Source organism: Pararge aegeria, chromosome 18 (genome assembly GCF_905163445.1).
Source record: "Pararge aegeria chromosome 18, ilParAegt1.1, whole genome shotgun sequence".
In the NCBI taxonomy this organism is placed as follows: Eukaryota; Metazoa; Arthropoda; class Insecta; order Lepidoptera; family Nymphalidae; genus Pararge; species Pararge aegeria.
This window is the reverse complement of record NC_053197.1, coordinates 1,096,759-1,115,135: the sequence shown is the minus strand read 5'-3', so window position 1 is coordinate 1,115,135 and position 18,377 is coordinate 1,096,759. Positions and strand designations below refer to the sequence as shown.

The window sequence follows — 18,377 nt, the reverse complement described above, 5'->3', positions numbered from 1 at the left end:
CGAACTCAGCAGTGATTCATAAATTCGTAATAAATTCCGTCCTACATTCTTTCCTAATCACGATTTCCTTTGTTTCTATATTACATCGTAATTCGTTCTTCGAGTGAACACAAAGGGCGAATAAAAATTCACCTCGCGTACAAACACGCTCCTACACCGAAACAACGGTAGAGTGGCGCGTGCGGCTTGCCTGATGCGATTTTATATCGAACGTTGTAAAAAATCAATTCAAGCCAAGCTATTTAGCGTTCCAGTATGATGGGTTAAGGTAAGGGTTTCATATAACTGTTATATCTCTAACAGGTAAGCCTGCTACTATCTGGTAGCAAGCTTACCTGTTAGAGGTATGACACATGGTAAATGTACTATATCATCAAAATCGGTTCAAAATAAATCAAAGGCGTAGTAATCACGTAATACACACAAAAAAAACATACTTTCGAGTCGATTTGAGAAACCCCTCCTTCGAACTTCTCCTTTTTTTAAGTCAGAAGAAAATTTAAAAAATACTTGTTGTTTAGACTTTGGCATATTACGGCGTAGTTCTACAGAGTGATTTCTTACACGAGCTGAGTATTACATGTCAGTGAAAGCAAGATAATAGTTTGTCATATCGAATCCAGATTGGAGATGCGTGAGTGATATTGCCTACTTTACGAGATAGACGTATGTGTTGCTGACTTTCTAGATATAGCTTTAATATCTGGAGATAGAGTCCACTTAAACCACTTGATGTACCTAGCGAACTACGTAAAATACCTGTATTTAAAGATTTTATTAGAACCAGGTGAGTTAATTACTTTTAACAAACTTATTTTAGTATATTATATTAGATAGGAACATTAATTTAGGATTTTTTATATTTTATCATTTTATTATAAATATCTCTTAAAATCAATTCACGTGATTGTAATTTTGGCTCTATTCTAATTCTTTTTTTTATTGTTATTTTATAAGTTCAGAAATCCAGTTGTTATTAAACTTTTATTTTATTGATCATCAGTATCTTTGCGGAAAATTCATGTTGTGTTATTTATATGATTTTGCATATACTCTGCATGCTCGAAAATTTAATGTATATCACAAAGCTTATGTAGAAATCACTAGTAAACCTTAATAAATAAATAAATTTATATAATCAACTATGTTTCCCTTTATATCTAAATATAACTTACACTTAACTTTTTAACGTGAAACTTAATAATTTTTCCTTAACGATTTCCTAATTAGTGGGCGAGAATTTAAAGTGTTACGTCTAGGAGACTTTACAAGAGAGGGAAGAAAGATATAAAGTAGAGAGAAGAGAGACGCCACGGAAGTGCAGTAAAATAGACCGACTATTTTATTATATCGCTTTTTATATACTCTATAGAAAGCGATATAATAAAATAGTGTCGCGCGTTATTTTAAAAGTTTCAATTCTATCTCGTGTAGGGTGCAATGCGTAATATGTTAAATCTTCTCACTGTACTCATTATTATATATTTGCGTTTAATTAGGGAAACAAAATAAAAATTAGACTACACTCACGCTTGATTTGCATAATCCCAGAGTTTTACCAGTCTTATTCTTATTTATATAAAGAACAGGGAAAATTCTAGACTTATCCGTCTACTCTGTTTATTTGTGATCAACAATATTAAATAGTTTAATTGAAATCATATGCTGAATTTCAGGAAAGTTCTATGTTCAGTTTAGACATTTGCGTACTACAGAATTTGCAATATTGTATCTTATAGATTATTTCATTGGCTCACTTCATTGGGTTATTGCGGTTTATAAGGTTTCCACGTTGCCTTTTGTTTTCCTAAAAAGTAGCTGAAGTTACTTTCCGTCCTTTCAAATTTGTGCCAAAAATCAAGTTGATTGGTTGCTTAGTTAGGAAGGACAAACAAACAAACATACTTTTGCATTAATAAGTCCTCGTTTTAACAAGTATTATCCATGCAACAGCTAGTTATATGTTTAATAGTCGAACGGTACCATTCCGATTAAGATTCGGCGTAACGACGCCGAACGCTCGCGCGATGCACTAGCCTCTAGTACACGAAGAGGTCGGATATCATGCGCGCGCGCATCCGGCCCTCGAATAAGACCTTCTTTTAAATATTTTACTTACCGAAAAAACATGAATTACTTTTTGTTATAATGATATTTTTTTTAATTAATCGTCTTATAAAGAAGGTCACGATAATAATATATGTACTAAACTAGTGAATTCTAATTGTGCTTGAATTATGTTTTTCAAATTGTTTTTTTTTTTTATGTAAACGACTTGATTTATAAGTGATTTGGGATTGTGATTTGCCAATGGTTGCAGATGATAAAATGGTAGAGTTTGCTCTAGAGGTAAATATATATTTTATATAATTTTGCAATTGGAATTTGTCTCTTAAATTACGCTAGACGCATTAAGATAAAACTTTCTTAGTTTGTAAGCTTAAGATTCTATTTTTCTTACATAGCTGCACGGAATACAAATAAGATGTAAAATTTAACTTTTATTGCTATTACAATCAGTTCAGTTTAATTTAAATGGATCAGATAGGTTACTCACAAATCGCTGTGGTAGAGTCACTACAAACAGACTTGACGTTTCATAAGTGCTTATTAATTAGGCCTACTTGAAATAAATGTATTTTGAATTTGGATTTGAATTTGAATCCTGAAATTGTAAATCGTTAATCGTATCCATAATTTACAGATAGCAGATTTTAGTAATATACTCTCGTACTCCCTATCAATAATAAAGGCTCTTTTATCTTTATTAATTGTTCTAAAATACTTGGAATACACCTAAACCACGAATACCATACTGGTATTTGTTGTACTGGTTTGTGATAATAGGAAGGGTTGATACTTAAACATCACTAAACAATGCCAGCTTTCTATTACGTACATACCTAGAGGCCTTGGGTTCAAAAGTTGTACCTGGTATTTTTGTATCTATTTTTAAAATTACATTTTAAACTAAATAAGAATATTTTCATTGACTTAACAATATCTAATAATGAAAAGGTAAAAGATATAAATGACGGGCTTTATTTTATTCGCTGGAATTTCCTGCTTTCTGAGGTTTAAAATTTAATGTTTTTTATTACCTTCATAGCAGTTAGATATTTTTTTTAAATTTGTAGTTTACTTTATGCTATTTTGCTGTACCATTGCCACTAAGTGAAGAAAGAAAAATTATCTTTCTTGCCTAAATGGGCGTGATTTTTTTGACGATGTACCTCCAATCATGATGTTGATAATTTTTTCTAATTTATAAGGAATTATATACATAAGAAAAGGAAATCGCATGTGCAATTAAATTCCTTTAACTATCACTTAGCAGATGATCATTTTCATTAAAGTTTGTTATTTAAAGTCGCTAAAACCTGTCAATACAATTGCATACAATTTAGTCGAGGAGTTAATATATATTTTATAGTGGGGAAAGACGTATCACGTAGGGAACTTTTTAGCACGCAAAACCAGGTTTCGTGGCATTTAAAAATAACCGAAGCAAACGCGGTCGGAAGTCACGGACAGCAGCGATTCTGCATCATATATATTTTTATATAAATTAAATAATATTTTGATGAATTCATTAATATTGGTAATTACGTACATGCGCAACCCACCTCTTCTGTAGCTGTGTTTATGCCACAGGTTTCCTGGAAGTGACCGCTATGTACAGAAAACAACTGCTATGTATAGGTTACCAAATTGTATTTTTTCTACTTATTTTTTCTGTATTTGTATATGCATACTTTAATAATATTTAGTTAGATAGACCTTTTATTGAGTGACAGTTATTTATTTATTAATCGCGGGTGGAACTGCAGATCACAGTGCCAGTGTAAAATACAGTTTAAATGCCCCCCTTTGCGTCTATAACAAACAACAATCATCAATTGTTCTCAGTTCACACCGCCGTAACACATACTCTTTCACCGTAGACCGTATTGTTAGAATACGTCGGGTTCGATTCCCATGCCAAATAGAGGCTTATAGAGATCGGGTGCAGATATAGAAAAATATAATATGGAAATACGTTATTGTTTACTGGTAGATGAAACTGTTGGGACTTCAGAAGTAAACTAATGCGTTTTATGATTAATTCGATAATTATATTAGTGTAGTACAGTAGCGGTACAACAAGTACACACAAGTAGCGGTGATAACCCAATGGTTAGGATTTCAGCTTTACTTTCGTGGGGCCGAATTCGAATCCCAGCACGCACGTCTTTTAACACTTTTCACAACTTGCTAAGGTTTCAAACCATTTAAATTTCACTGCCTTTAACGGTGAAACATGCAGGTTTCCTCAAAAAAAACATCATCGTGCATGCCTGAGAGTTCCCCATAATGCTCTCAAAGGCGTGTGGAGTTCACCAATTCGCACTTGGCCAGTGAGGTGGACTGCGGCCTAAACCCTCAGATTACCTGGTTTTTTTCCTGTGTTGATTACCTGGTATAAAAAGAAGCCTATGATATTCACTGTTCTTTCTGGTGTTAGTGCTCGGGGACCGAGGTTCAACCATTCATCTTTGGAAGTTGTACATATGGTCATTATTTGTGAACACATCCCTAACGTGATGCATGATCTTTGTAGAGCTGGTTAGATAAGGTGGAGATAGGCAAAGATGGTTAAATTGTTCACTCGTTTATTACAGAACCAGCAAGCAGGTCCGTCTGGCGACTTCAGGCAGTACGAACAAAACTACGGGTACGCGATACACCAGAACCAAACACCGATGCCCAACCAAGGCGCGGTCGCGAGAAACATCCAGAACTACGACTCACCAAAGCCGCCGGTACCAGCGAAGAACACCTACGAACCCGAACCAAACTCTCACATAACAGTCACCGTCGAGACCGGTAAAGACAATACTAGAGACGCCCCGAAAAGCAACAATTCAGTCAGCAAAACCTATAACACATTAAAGGATATGATATCAAGCAGGTTCAAAAACAAAGATGGCGTTGAAAGCGATAAGAACGAGGAAGCCAGACTGAATAATATAGAAGAGAGGAAGAGGCCGGAACCCGAGCAAGTGACGCCGAGGGAAACGCCGAGGAAAGAACAGGGGATTTATGGGAGGCCAGTGCCCCAGAATCGACCGGAAATGCAGTACGGTCATAATATGGCAAATAACATGGCGACTAGCATGGCGTATCCAAGCCCATCTCCTCATAGGTAAGAGATTAAATGAATTTAACAAATACATTTCTTGAAATAACGCTTACTTCAAGAAGATGCTCTTCATGGTTCTTTCTTTTTATAGTAATAATTGAACAGCTTTGTTGGTCTAGTGGTTAGCATGTTTCAACTGAGTTCAACTGAGTTCAACTGAGTTTGAGATTGGGGGTGTAACCCCCGTGCCTCGAAAACAACATTAAGCATTCGTTCCAGGTTATTATCACTTGTGATTAAGTTCAACAACCCGCATAGGAGGAACGTGGTGGATATACCTATGCTCAAAAACCATCTCTCCTATGTGAGAGGAGGTCTGTGCCAGCTATGGGACGTTAATTGGCTGCGGATGGCTAATTGACAAACCAAGCAAATGGCCCACCTAATTGAAATATTGAAATCATCGACTATAAACAGAGGAGCACTTCGCAGAGTACTGAGTGAGCTGTACTGTCAAGAAATTCACTATTAGGCTTCAGCCCGGAGTTAGGCAGTTGGCCCTTAACTTCAACCTCATCTGGTAGTAAGTTGCAATCTAAGACGAAACAGGGCAACCTGTTTGTGGTTTAGCAGTTTTATTATGTCAAGATATTAAAATTAAGCATTATTTGCTATACTCCGTGAAAAGCATGAGAATCTGTGCGGTGTAATTTATAATTTCTTCAATCTTTTTATTCCACACCAAACAGATCTTCGGCAATAGCACCCTCAAATTTAATTTATAATGGAATTCCGCAAAGTAAAGCTTGCTTCGATCCAATAAAGCAGTTTTAAGTCATACTAGGGGTAAGGATTAGTTATGTACTACGCTCGGGTCAAATGGGTGTCAATCGGTGATCAAATCAGGAATGAGGAGATCCGAATTCTACAAGAGACCTATGTCCAGCTGTCGATGTCTATTGGCTGACGTGATGATGATAACGAAACCGATAATTATACATGGTATCCAAGCGGCATCTCACCGAAACGCTAAATCGCTTGTCGGGAAAAAGGTGACTGGCCGCAGCTAAAGACTTCCACCACACCAGACCAGAGAAAATTCAGAAAATCCCAAATTGCCTTGCCGCGAAACGAATCCGGGACTTCCAACTTAAAACGACAGTCACACCGTGCGCCAGGGAGGGATCAAAGACAAATAATTAATTGCGCAGATTATTAATGCAGTTGTAATTAAGAAAACATGGTGCTTTGAGGTTATGTAACATTCTATTTCTTCCTTGAGAAATGTTACATAACGATTACATGTAAAGTCAATTAAAACTTTTCACATGCTTGTTTAAATAATCAGTTCACTTTCTCTGATAATTTATTGTTAAATTATTACCCAGAAGGCAGGGAATTGTTTTAGGTAAACTAACATGCCATTAAATTAATTTAACTTGTGTTTAACATTAAATCGTCGAGAAAAAAAAACATTATAAATTAAAATTATACTAAAAAAGTTGATTGTAAATTAAATACAAAATTAAAATTAAATTTATTTTATATGAACTAACTAACGTACTAATTGAATATTACAATTATTTTAAACATTGCTTTATTGTATCAGTAATGGTAATTTTCGCCAAATACCTACAGTATTGTGTACAATGGTGTTTGAAAGTTTGTATGGCCCAAACAAACCTCGTTGCATTACCAGTTTGCTACCTTTTCTTTCCGTTAGATGGCCGTAGTGTGATGTTCAGTAGCTTAAAATTTTTCTTAAGAACATTCAGATCCAACTGGTAGTTCCAGAGATTAACAGCACATTCAAACATTCATTTAATCACTGTCATCTTCCTTACAGACAATTAATGCATCAGCAGCAGCAAATAGTCCAACAGCAGATGCTTCTCAACCAGCAGGCAAGGTCGCAGGAGATGTTAGCATCACCACACAGGCCGCAAGCTCTGGGGGCGGATGCTCTGTACCAGCAGTACGGCCCTCCAGGGAGACGAAGTGCTGTATACCATCGAGATATGGATGTTAGGTCAATGGCTAATTTCACGTCTTTGAAAACGGGCCCGCAACCACAGGTAAATTTATTACTTGGAGTGACACTGGTTTCAAATATGAGCTAAAGAAATAATTCTCAGCATATTAATATCCCATTCTATTCACATTTGTCTTTGCTAGCAAAACATAGAAACACAGTGTATGTTGATTGAATGGACACTTCTATTGTAAAGCAGACAAATGAACAGAAAAACAAGAACATCAGAATGAATACAACTTGTACTGATTTTTTTCTTTATATGCCTATTCATGATAGATTTCTTGCTTCTGAAGGAGTTCAAGATAGTAAAAGTTCTTTATAATATCAGTATGGAGCGTTAACTTCAATAGACTCTTTGGAAAGACTAAACCGAATAACTAATTGAAACGATCATCCCGCTTACCACTTGTGTAAGTTATAAGGTGTGAGTAGCTGAGCACCTTTATTTTTAATTTGAATTTATCATAATTATGATCAGAAACTATTAAAATCTTTGTAGGTCAGTTGTTTCAAATCGTATTTAAGCAATTAAAGTTATTAAGATCGTAGCAAGAGTTCAATGCTTAATTCCATTCGTATGGTCTTTCATCTTAATTACAAAATGAATGACAAACCAAAAGCAATAGAACAGTGCCAAAAAGTTACAGCAGTAATTCTCCTCTTTCTTACGACCGTTCACACTGTTGCAACAAAGCACAATGATTCCCAACAATTACACGTTCCCACGGAGCACGCAATTAAAATAACAAGCACTTGTTTTATGATGCCGACGTGATACCGTGGAACAGAATTTTACATTCGTATTGTCCGTCACACGATGGATTTATTAGATCATTCTTAGCAAAATCAATCGGGAAACAAAGAACTTGCTTGATAATACGTCATATTGTAAACCATAACAAAACTTGTATAAGAATAGTGAAAGTTAGAGAAAGCATATTATGTAGATAAAAAATTTGCATTTAGAAAGATGATAACGTCACATTCTGTTAAGATAAACAAGACAAAAATATAGGAGAAAATAATCTGTATTGTTCTATTATCATGAGTAAAAGAGTAACAGTAGTAATAAAAATATATTAAAAACATTTGCGCATAAAAATTAGTTTTTATGTGTCCAATTTTGAGGCAATTATTCATTGAATATATTAAGTCCTATCTATTTAGACGTTTTACTTATTTTATGTCTTTGTCATGATCACAAACTAACTATTAAGCAATATATAATCCAGCATTTATGTAATTAAAAGATCACGTTTTGGCACAATCAATAAAATATTTATTCATGTATATCGGATGGAAAACTAAATAATTTCAACTCAGTTTTAAACTTATATTTCAGTTCGACAACTCGCATTCAAGACAAGATCTTAGAAGTCCTCAGCAATTAGAAAGAGAGATAGTTCGACACAGAGGTCTAGTAGAAGGGAGAAGGGCAGCTTCCCACCCCCATTTACTAGACGAACCACAGCCACGTCTAGAAATTACTACTCCTCAAATACACGATAGATCTAGAAGGAATAGTCACGGAAATTTATTAGACAGTATTCCGAATGAAAACGGACCACCGAGAAGTCATGAAGAAAGAGAATCAGATGATGGAGGCTTTAGAATGAGGTTAGCAGCACAAGGAAGGTCAAGTTTTGAAGAGCGGATTCGAACAAGTGGGCGATCAATAGAATCTCAGCAAGAAAGAGGACATGAAATATATAGAAGAACACCTGAAGGTCATAGAGAATCTAGAAGAACTCCCGATAGTCATAGAGACTCAAGAAGAACTCCTGACAGTCACAGAGAATCTAGAAGAACGCCTGATTCCGTAGGGAAAAGGCAAAAAGAATTACCCTCAACGTCTGTGGATATCATAGAAAGGAATGACGAAAGTGCAAGTCAGAAGTCAGTAGATAGTGTGTACAATTCCAATGGCAAATCTGAAACATTCATACCTCAACCGTCATCATCAAGACAAACTCCAAATAGGATAGAGGATTTGAAAGCGCACGGTAAAAAAGGTGCGAGTTGTTCTGGTACTAGTTCAGGTGATTATTAACTAATATTTTTCGTAGATTTGAAGTTTCCCGGCGTTTACACCTAGTTGGCTCTATTCTCCGATCTTACGACTTTATTTTACATCAAGGAATTGCTAACATCAAAAAAATCCGAATTAGAAATATCGTTCAAGAAATTTAGAATATAAGTCCTATTTTCATTGAGGTATTATGCCACTCTATATAGTACAAAATAGCTTGGTAATAAATTGCAATCATTTCCTAAATAAATAGTTTTGGTGAGGTCCTTTCATTTAAAGTATGTTTACAAAAAAATGTGTCTACGTGGGCTGGTTCTTCTGCTCTCCGCAACTTATTAAATGTAACGTAGATCTTTACAATATGATTGTATCAGCTGTCTAGATACATATAGTATATCCTTTTCTTATTCAGACTACGACAAAAATGGCGGTCAATCTTCAAATGTGGATTCAGGAAGGGGTAGTGTGGCGTACTCTAGCGGTCGACGTCCTGAAGCCAGTCTCCACGACACTTCCGCTGATTCAGATGCTGTAGGCTCCAGGGTACAGCCGCAGCCTGGAACTAGTCAGCAAAACCCTGTACCAGGTAAGGAAGCTATTTATGTCTACATTTAGTTATCAAAGATATGAATTCTATTGCCAAATGAATAAATGTTGTCCCGATCATTTTTCATAATGATCTCATATTAGGACGTTGTTGATTTGAAATAAGAAACTTATTGGAATAAGAAATCGAAAAGTTGATTAGAGAAAATATTTTCATAGCCTTGTGGCTTACAGTTCGTATTAAACATCAAGTTATCAAGTAAAGCGTATGAATCAATTTGGGAACAAATATCTTTTCTAAGTTGTTCTGATACATTTAATTACAGCTGGCGAAAATGAGTGGGCAGATTTAGTAGAATGTGAGCTGAGACAGATCTTAGAGCCGAAACTTTCCAGTATGCGGCTTGATAGTTCTGCGAGCTCCGACGGCTCAGTAACCCCTCCTCTGCCGCCTTTATCGCCTTCTTCAGATCTGCATAAACGGAACAGGTGCGTTATAAATATACTTTAATTTAAAAAAGCTTTTTTTTTGCATCCTCTGGATCATTTATGTATAAACTAGTTATTACGAAAATAATTGTTGCAAATAGCTTTAGCATTAACTTTAATTAATTAAAACTTTTAACCAAATATTAGAGTACTGCGAACATATTGTGCAAACCTGTATATCTTAAATCTCTCTTCTAGAGCAGAGTATTGAGTCATAATTTCGGCAATCATAATTTTTTAACGAAAAAAGCCTTTAGTTTTGTTTACCAACCCTTTCATTTTAGACTGAATTGAAATGAAACCAATATATATATGTATGAAGGGAATAAAATTTTATTTACCTAACCTTGTTTTACATTTTTTTTAGTTTACCAGGAAGATCGGCTGAGTATCCTGAAGAGAGACGAAGAGGCCGTGAGTCCCCTCGCTGGCACTCGCACTCGCATAAAAAACACTCGTCTAAACGCGATCACCATTACAAAAAACATTGTAAGTACCTAACCTAGCTTTATTGGATACTCGCACAGTTTTTCGTTATTCATTCCTTTAACCTCCCAGTCTTTTGAATATTGTTCCCAGACATCCAATAGTAATACGGGGTAGTGCCGTAGCTAAAAAAAGGCTTTATGAATTTCATAATAAGGATTTATTTGCGCCTCTCGGCTATCTATTTATAAATAAAATAAAAAAGCCTTTTATTAGTCCTTGATTGAAAATATCAACAAAAAAAAAACATAATAAATATAAAAATAGATAAGAATATAAGCTTTTGAAAATTTGTTACGTTAAATAAAAAAAATATTTTTTTGACAAACTTTGTTATGAAACCAAGGACCCCATGTTGGTAAAGGCCTCCTCCATTTTCTGCCACTCAGCTCTGTTTAGCTATTTATTTACCTATCCATTTTTACTAGCTAGGTTAGGGCACGGACGCCGTGACAAATTTCTTGGTGCACCGCTTGCTTAATAAGGTTGGGAACCCCTTGTCTAGTTAACGATACCAAAATTGCTTTTTCAATTAATCTTATTAAATATATTTATAAAAAGGGCTCCGTAAAGCCAAATATTTTTAAATCAATTATTTAAACTTTTAACTTTTGTGTTTCTTTATTTATAATTTGACTATACTATTTCCAACATTGGCCTCTTCTTCATAAGTCGTAGCTCAGCGAAGTTAAAAAGAGATGGATTCCCATTTAATTGGATAGGTAAGATCACAAATGCCCAGATGTAGGTTTTTATTCTTATGTTTTCATGGTCATCATTTCAGTATTTGGCCTAGACACAACGGACATGACATCAACAACGACTCGAAGCTTGGACCTGTCATCACTGTTAGACGGACGGACAGACAGCGACGCATCAACCGGTGACGCTCGTGCGATTCGACGCCAACTACGAGGCCTCGAGAACATGTACGCGGAGGTGTTACAACTATTGGGAGTTAGAAAGCCCGCAAATTTGGCTAAACAGCCTACTTGGGAAGCCAGGTAACTCAATTATACCATAGATGTTTTTTTTTACAAATCACGGGTGAACCGTTTTTTTACTCAGATAAAAAGTAGCTTATGTTTCTTCAATTAAATCGATGCCAAAAATAAAGTTTTGCTTAGTAGGGCACGATGAATAGACAAACAAACGAACTAACAAACACACTTTCGCATTATTAAAATTAGTAAGGATTATTTGTTAAGTGGAGATCCGAAGAGTTAACAATAAGGAGCTTCTTTATGACTCTAACCTGCTAACTCGCACAGGAGGAGTAACGTGGCTCTAAACTCTACACCTCTCTCTCGCACAAAGTAGGATAGGGATGCATACGAGTGAGAAAAGTTTAGAAGTTGTTGTATCTACTATTTAGATAGCTCTATTATATATTTTTAGGCTTGGTAGCCATTTTGATAAAATTCTTAGGTGTTGCGTACACCTAAAAATTTTCTTTTCTTTTCTTTTAAGAAACTAGCGTACCCAGCCCGCTCCGCCGGGCTAGATTTTGCTTTATTTTATTTAAAAAATAAACTTACATCATTAAATTTTTAATTTAAGTCTCATAATATTCTCTTCTATTCTCTTGTAAAGCGGGTGAATATTATTATCTACACCCATGTTCACCCAACAATAGAATATCATCATAGTAAATAAAAGCTGTATTTGACAGTTCAAAAATAGGAGTGCTCCGATCGTCATCAAACTTTACAGGATTACTCGCCAGGTCAATCTGGAGATTCCCTGAAAGTTTCATTAAAATCGCTCCAGCCGTTTCGGAGCCTATACGGAACATACCCACACACTTTCTCTTTTATATATATAGATTACATACACCAAATTTCATCTCGTTACGTCCAACGGTTTGTATTTGGCATTAATATATTAGCACAGATATTAATATTAACAACGTGTAAATGAAAACCGAAATAGTACTTCTCAGGCTTTTGAGGTACGTTATGTACCGTCTCTGAGACTTATCTGTGAAACCAAAAACCAAGTGTGAAACCAAGAAAAAGTTTTTGAGTAAACCACTGCCATTGTTTTTGCTGCTCGAAATCAGATACTTCGCTAACTTCACACGCAAAATAAAATAATGGCACTCCTGTAACTATATTAGGTATGCGTCGCGTAGCGTAAATACTATGCGCGCGTGGATGCTTTATCTTCAATAGGGTTGTCATAAGTAAACACTTAGAAAGTTTTGGAAAAATAAATATGCTTCTTTTGATTTAATATTTTCACAGGGTGATTCCTTATGAAATATACTTATGCATCCAATAATAGTATTTCGTAATTATGTAACACGTTGTATAAGCAGTTTAATGTTTAATTACTGATGATATCAATCCCAAAAGCACCTATTCGGGAAAATACTCCATGCACTAAATTTAAAGTACTGGTAAATTTTATGTTGATGTTTTCTACAATAATTTTGAACAATGTTCCAGGCTCTCATCGAAACGTCGTTATGGCAGTATGTCTTCCCTTCCCTCAAGTTCAGTAAGCAGTCGGCCGGTACGTGAAAAGCGAAGGAGTTCTAACGAACACCGGAAGAAACATGATCTCAAGGTAAATTACCGTTACGCTGACCATTTTGAATTTAAGTTTAAAATTGACACTGTTATATTTGTAGAATATTTTCTGCATTTGACTGTACGAGCCAAAGCCAAGCCTTTGATTGTGATGTACAATATAAGTGTCTTCATCGATATAAAAGTGCCTTTACGTAAGTTAAAATTAAAGTGGATTGGTAGAAGAGAGCCTAGTAGTGTAGCTTTACGGGACGGAGCTCGTCCGGGGAGTCTGTCACCAAGCAGCTTTGCCTCATTCCGGTGTATGTACAGGCCCGTACGGTTCAGATCGATGGACACAGGGCTGCACTGTTGCAGGACGTACCTTCGAGTACTTTGCAAAGTTTACTGGCGGTTTTCACTAACAAAAGGTGGAATTTCTGCTTGGTCTATCAATTACTACTATAAAATAAAGAGTACGAATTAAGTAATGGGGAATCCCACAAATTCAAATAACTGATAATGGCACACAATTTGTGTGATTTCTACTGGTTTTTAATCATCATCATCATCATCAATTCAACTAATTGACGTCCACTGCTGGACATAGGACTTTTGTAAAAAGTTCCACAATCCATGGTCCTGGGCCACTTGCCTCTAGCAGCTCCCAGCGATTTGCCTGATGTCGTCTTGTCTTTGCATTTACCGGTGCGGGGTCACCATTCCAGCACCTTAAGACCCCAACGTCCATCGGTTCTCCGAGCTATGTGCCGCGCCCATTGCCACTTCAGCTTAGCGACTCGTTGACTTATGTCGGTAACTCTAGTTCTGCTACGGATCTCCTCATCTCTGATTTAATCACGTAGAATCTCGTAGTGATACCATCGCCCGCTGAGTGACTCTGAATCTTCTTATTAGGCCCATAGTAAGCGACCACGTTTCGGATCCGTAAGTCATCACTGGCAAAACGCTCTGTTCGATGACTTTAGACGTCAGGCACTAAGGGATTTCGGTTTTTTTTAAATGCTTTTATTTTGTTATCAGGGCATCAACAAGCGGTTTCAACGTCTGGAGTCACACGTGGTGACGTTGGCGCGGTCGGTGGCACACCTGTCGAGTGAGATGCGCACACACCACCTCGTGATGCAGGAGATGGACAACATACGCGCGGAGATCACCGCTCTCAGGCACATGTACAAGTGAGACTACACGCACTAATATTACCAATTAAACCTTAAGAAGTGGTATTACTTTTCGTGCATCCACACCACAGTTTTGTAGATCAACGTTTCCAAATATTACTCAGCAACATCGAGAACAAAAAGTTATTTATTATTAATATATGTTGACGTTATGCTAAGTGGCCCAAAACAGTTAACATTCTCTAACAATGTTATCCATTATTTTACCTTACCAGGGCAACATAAAACAGTAAATGTGTCTGTAAATGTGGCAGTGGAAAGGTACGAAAAGGGGTGCGGGGCTCAAGGAGCGACGCGGCCGAAATTTATTCTATGTTATATTTTGTTAATTTATGTTTGTGTAACAGAATATAACATAGAATAACTATTTAATTAATATAACATTCATAAAACAGTCACAGGTAGCCACAAAAGTTACAAATAGTTACCTAATGTTACCGAGTTGCACAGTGTTGCCCAACAAAAGTTAACTGCGGTGTGGATGCCTGGTATGTTATTAAACATCATATCATTCTGTGGACGTCTATAGGAACATATACTTTCATCATCATCAAATAAACCGGCCCACTAAAGAGCACGGGTCTCCTCCCACAATGAGAAGGAGTTAAAGCCGTAGTCCACCACGCTGGCCCAGTTGGGATTGGTGGACACCACACACCTTTGAGAATATTATGTAGAACTATAAGGCATGCAGGTTTTCTCACGATGTGTTCCTTCACCGTTGAAACAAAATATATATTAATTACACATAACAGAGAAAAGTGAAGTGGAGCTTGAACGACAAACGAACGTTTACGCGTTACTTACGCAATGCATTGTCCGTCGTTAGTACGGCCATAAGAAAATTACTCTGTTATATGCGCTGAAGAATTTTTAAGCATGGTATACCTTTTCCCCAGATCACAGCAGTACATCAGGTCGGGCCACCACAGACATATGGACCCATACTCGTTCAGCAACCCCGACCGCGTCAAGCGGCTCACCAAGTTCTTTGGAGACGAACCGCCTCTTATGAGACTGTTTTTGAAGAAACTAGGATACGAGGTAACTTAGATCATGAAGTTTTATAATCACCTTAAACTTTTTGTAAATTTAGTTTTTGTTGTCATATTTCTTTTCGTTTCTACATTTTCTTATCGTGTTATTGTCCATTTTCATTTATCGTCGACCTTAGGTTATTACCATATGTCAAAGTATTATAGTGATTCTGTCGGTGGTGCTTTGAAAAAATTAATTAATTCATTCATTGTTAAATAAGTTAAACATAGCTCAGCGTTGTACACGGTAAATATCTAAGTAAGCTATAATTCTTACAAATTACTTTGTTTATAGTAAATAGTATTTACCGATGACGGAGTAATTAAAAACGCAGGGTAAAGCAACACGTTACGGAATTTTCTTTAGGCTATCTTTAAAATTAAATTGTTTCAGGCTCTAATTTTACTATCTATACAAATAATAAAATTGTCGTGTCTGTTTGTAATATTGAAAAACCCGTGTACCCTACATGTATATGAATATATATACAGTACGTACACAAAAATAACATTTCTATCCTGTTTGTTTGTTCCGGCTAATCCCTGAAATGGCTACACCGATTTTGACGAGACTTTTATTGCCAGGTAGCTGATGTAATAAGGAGTAACTTAAGCTACTTTTATTTTAGAAAAAATATTTTATGGCATCGTAAGATTAAAAAAATCAAGGTAACCTAAACAAAATTTCATACCTAAACCTGTTTTGTTTTTTCAAAAATATACAACTTATGCTTTAAAACAAAAAAAACGCTAAGTCGCGGGCAACAGCTAGTTACTGAAATAAAAAACGAGATAACACAAAGATATGTCACAAATAAAACGTGAATTAAATACGTTTGACTATGCTGATCTCCTATTCCACAGAAATATGCAGCCCTGCTAGAGAAAGAGAAGGTGGGTGCCGCAGAACTGCCCTACGTTGGAGAAGACAAGCTGCGGGCTCTCGGCGTTCCTCTGGGACCCAGGATGAGGATACTGAAGGAAGCAGGGATCCACCAGGATCTGCACCACATGACCAGGGATGACCATAATACCACCACAACAACTTTGGCTATTGTATGATCATACATGTACAATTGTAGGATTTAAAATGAAGTTACAAACCGTATTAGTGTACAAATATATAGGTCTCTGAATAAGTATTTCGTTGGTGCTCTATTCGAATGAGTCTTATCTTCTTTATATTATAATATAATTCTTATATACGTGCGGTAATAGCGTAGCCGAAACACTGCGGCTAGGAATCAAACGAGTTTTAACTGGCCGCTAACTTTCCAAAGTTTTGTGCGTTCATTATTTAAACGGTTAAGGAAGTCATCGTAAGTAACCTGCGTGCCTGAGAGTTCTTTTAGTCAGCGTGGTGGACTACCGCCTTAACGATTCTCATTCTGAGACTCCTTTTGGATCTGCACCCGTGCCTGCATGCGTCGGTAAAATATGCTTGATAATGATTTTAACATGTGTAAGCCCACCGACCCCTTAAGCAGTTATTGTTGGGCCTAAGAACTCTTAATTCTATTAGCAAGACAGTCTTGGCTATTGGTGGGACATAAAGAGGTTGCCGAATATGATGTTGATTTTCGTATTACAAGAAATTTATCGACCTTTTTTAAACATCAAAGTACAATATGCTGTAACGCATATATATGATGTAACGCATTTCAATATCATTATGGTCGCCATTGTTCTCTTAAATAAAGATTGTAGTATTTTATTCTCTCTTCAAATTCAACCTGAGAAACAAATGAAGGTTATAAATTAATTATCTAATGATTATAATTTAAAATGTAAATATTTCTTTTATGTTGCCTTATTAGGAGTTAATATAATAAATTTACTAAAAAATAGTTATTGTTATGTTCGTCTATAACGTTCGTTTGGTTCATGAAAATAATGAAATAAACTAAATTGAGAACGAGGAGTGTTTTCAGATCGTATCTCAGGCGGTAGAAATAAATTTCATCACCACTAGGTTATGGGTGCCTGGTATTCTTCTATTAGATATTTTTGATATAGAAACCGCTCCCATATACTGCCTTCCCGCAAAACTACTATTTGGAGTTACTCATTTTTATTTGACGACCTCCCTAGCGCAACGGTGAACGCTGTGAATTTAAGTAGAAGGTCCCGGTTTCGATTCCCGGCAGGGGCTATTTGGGAATTTATAATTTCTAAATTTTGTCTGGTGTGGTGGGAGGCTTTGGCCGTGGCTACCATCCTACTGCTAAGCGATTTAGTGTTACGGTGCGATGTCGCGTAAAAAACTATTAGGGGTTTAGCTAACTCCCTACTAGGTTAGCCCGCTTCCATCTTAGACTGCATCGTGCTATCAGGCTAACTTGTAGTGGAATAACAAAAACAATCCAAGAATGTTTTTGGATCAATCAATGTTCTTATATTATCAGGAGTTACCCTCGGATATTACAAAAAAAAAAAAAATAATAATAGTAGCACAGAGAACGCTTCTGCCCGCTCTCCGTTATGTTCCCTTAGACGTGCATACGACACCCGCGAGGACGTCGTTATAACAGTATTCAGATCTGCCGCAACCAAAATCAAAACCCTAAATGCTTCAGTTTATTTACTTAAGTAGTTTTATAGTAATAGAAGTTACTTTTGTCAATTAATTCTTAAATTAAAAGATGTATGCCAAAGAAAATAACAATTGGCATGTATTTATATGTAAATATTACTTATTGTAAATATACCTATTTTTATTTTTACTATTGCTAAGTTTAAACATCGAAATTACAACGAAATTAGTAGTAAGTTATGTTTTGTAATTACTTAATTATTTTTTTATCTACGTACGTACTTATTGTTTAAACGAAGTATCGAGATTTTAAATGAAATCTATTTGACTCATGAATCTTGATAGACTGTTACTATCTCATTTGAACGTTTGCTAACTAACTCCT

General features: G+C 36.0%; 1 protein-coding gene across 2 annotated transcripts in view; it reads left to right on the top strand.

Moving 5' to 3' along the window:
* The window catches only part of LOC120631700, a 49,405-nt gene extending 31,821 nt beyond the window's left edge, over nt 1-17,584 (top strand). The window contains exons 1-12 of one of the 2 annotated variants that reach the window (XM_039901377.1): nt 2,274-2,349; nt 4,662-5,185; nt 6,969-7,197; nt 8,500-9,196; nt 9,599-9,772; nt 10,059-10,221; nt 10,589-10,710; nt 11,492-11,711; nt 13,158-13,278; nt 14,265-14,419; nt 15,322-15,466; nt 16,324-17,584. In XM_039901377.1, the coding sequence (XP_039757311.1) occupies nt 2,311-2,349; nt 4,662-5,185; nt 6,969-7,197; nt 8,500-9,196; nt 9,599-9,772; nt 10,059-10,221; nt 10,589-10,710; nt 11,492-11,711; nt 13,158-13,278; nt 14,265-14,419; nt 15,322-15,466; nt 16,324-16,521 (2,787 nt within the window). In that variant the 5' untranslated portion in view covers nt 2,274-2,310 and the 3' untranslated portion in view covers nt 16,522-17,584. Of the gene's footprint in view, nt 1-2,273; nt 2,350-4,661; nt 5,186-6,968; nt 7,198-8,499; nt 9,197-9,598; nt 9,773-10,058; nt 10,222-10,588; nt 10,711-11,491; nt 11,712-13,157; nt 13,279-14,264; nt 14,420-15,321; nt 15,467-16,323 lie in introns of those variants that run through there. The other variant, XM_039901376.1, reaches the window with a different exon arrangement.
* Nucleotides 17,585-18,377: the final 793 nt, after the last annotated feature.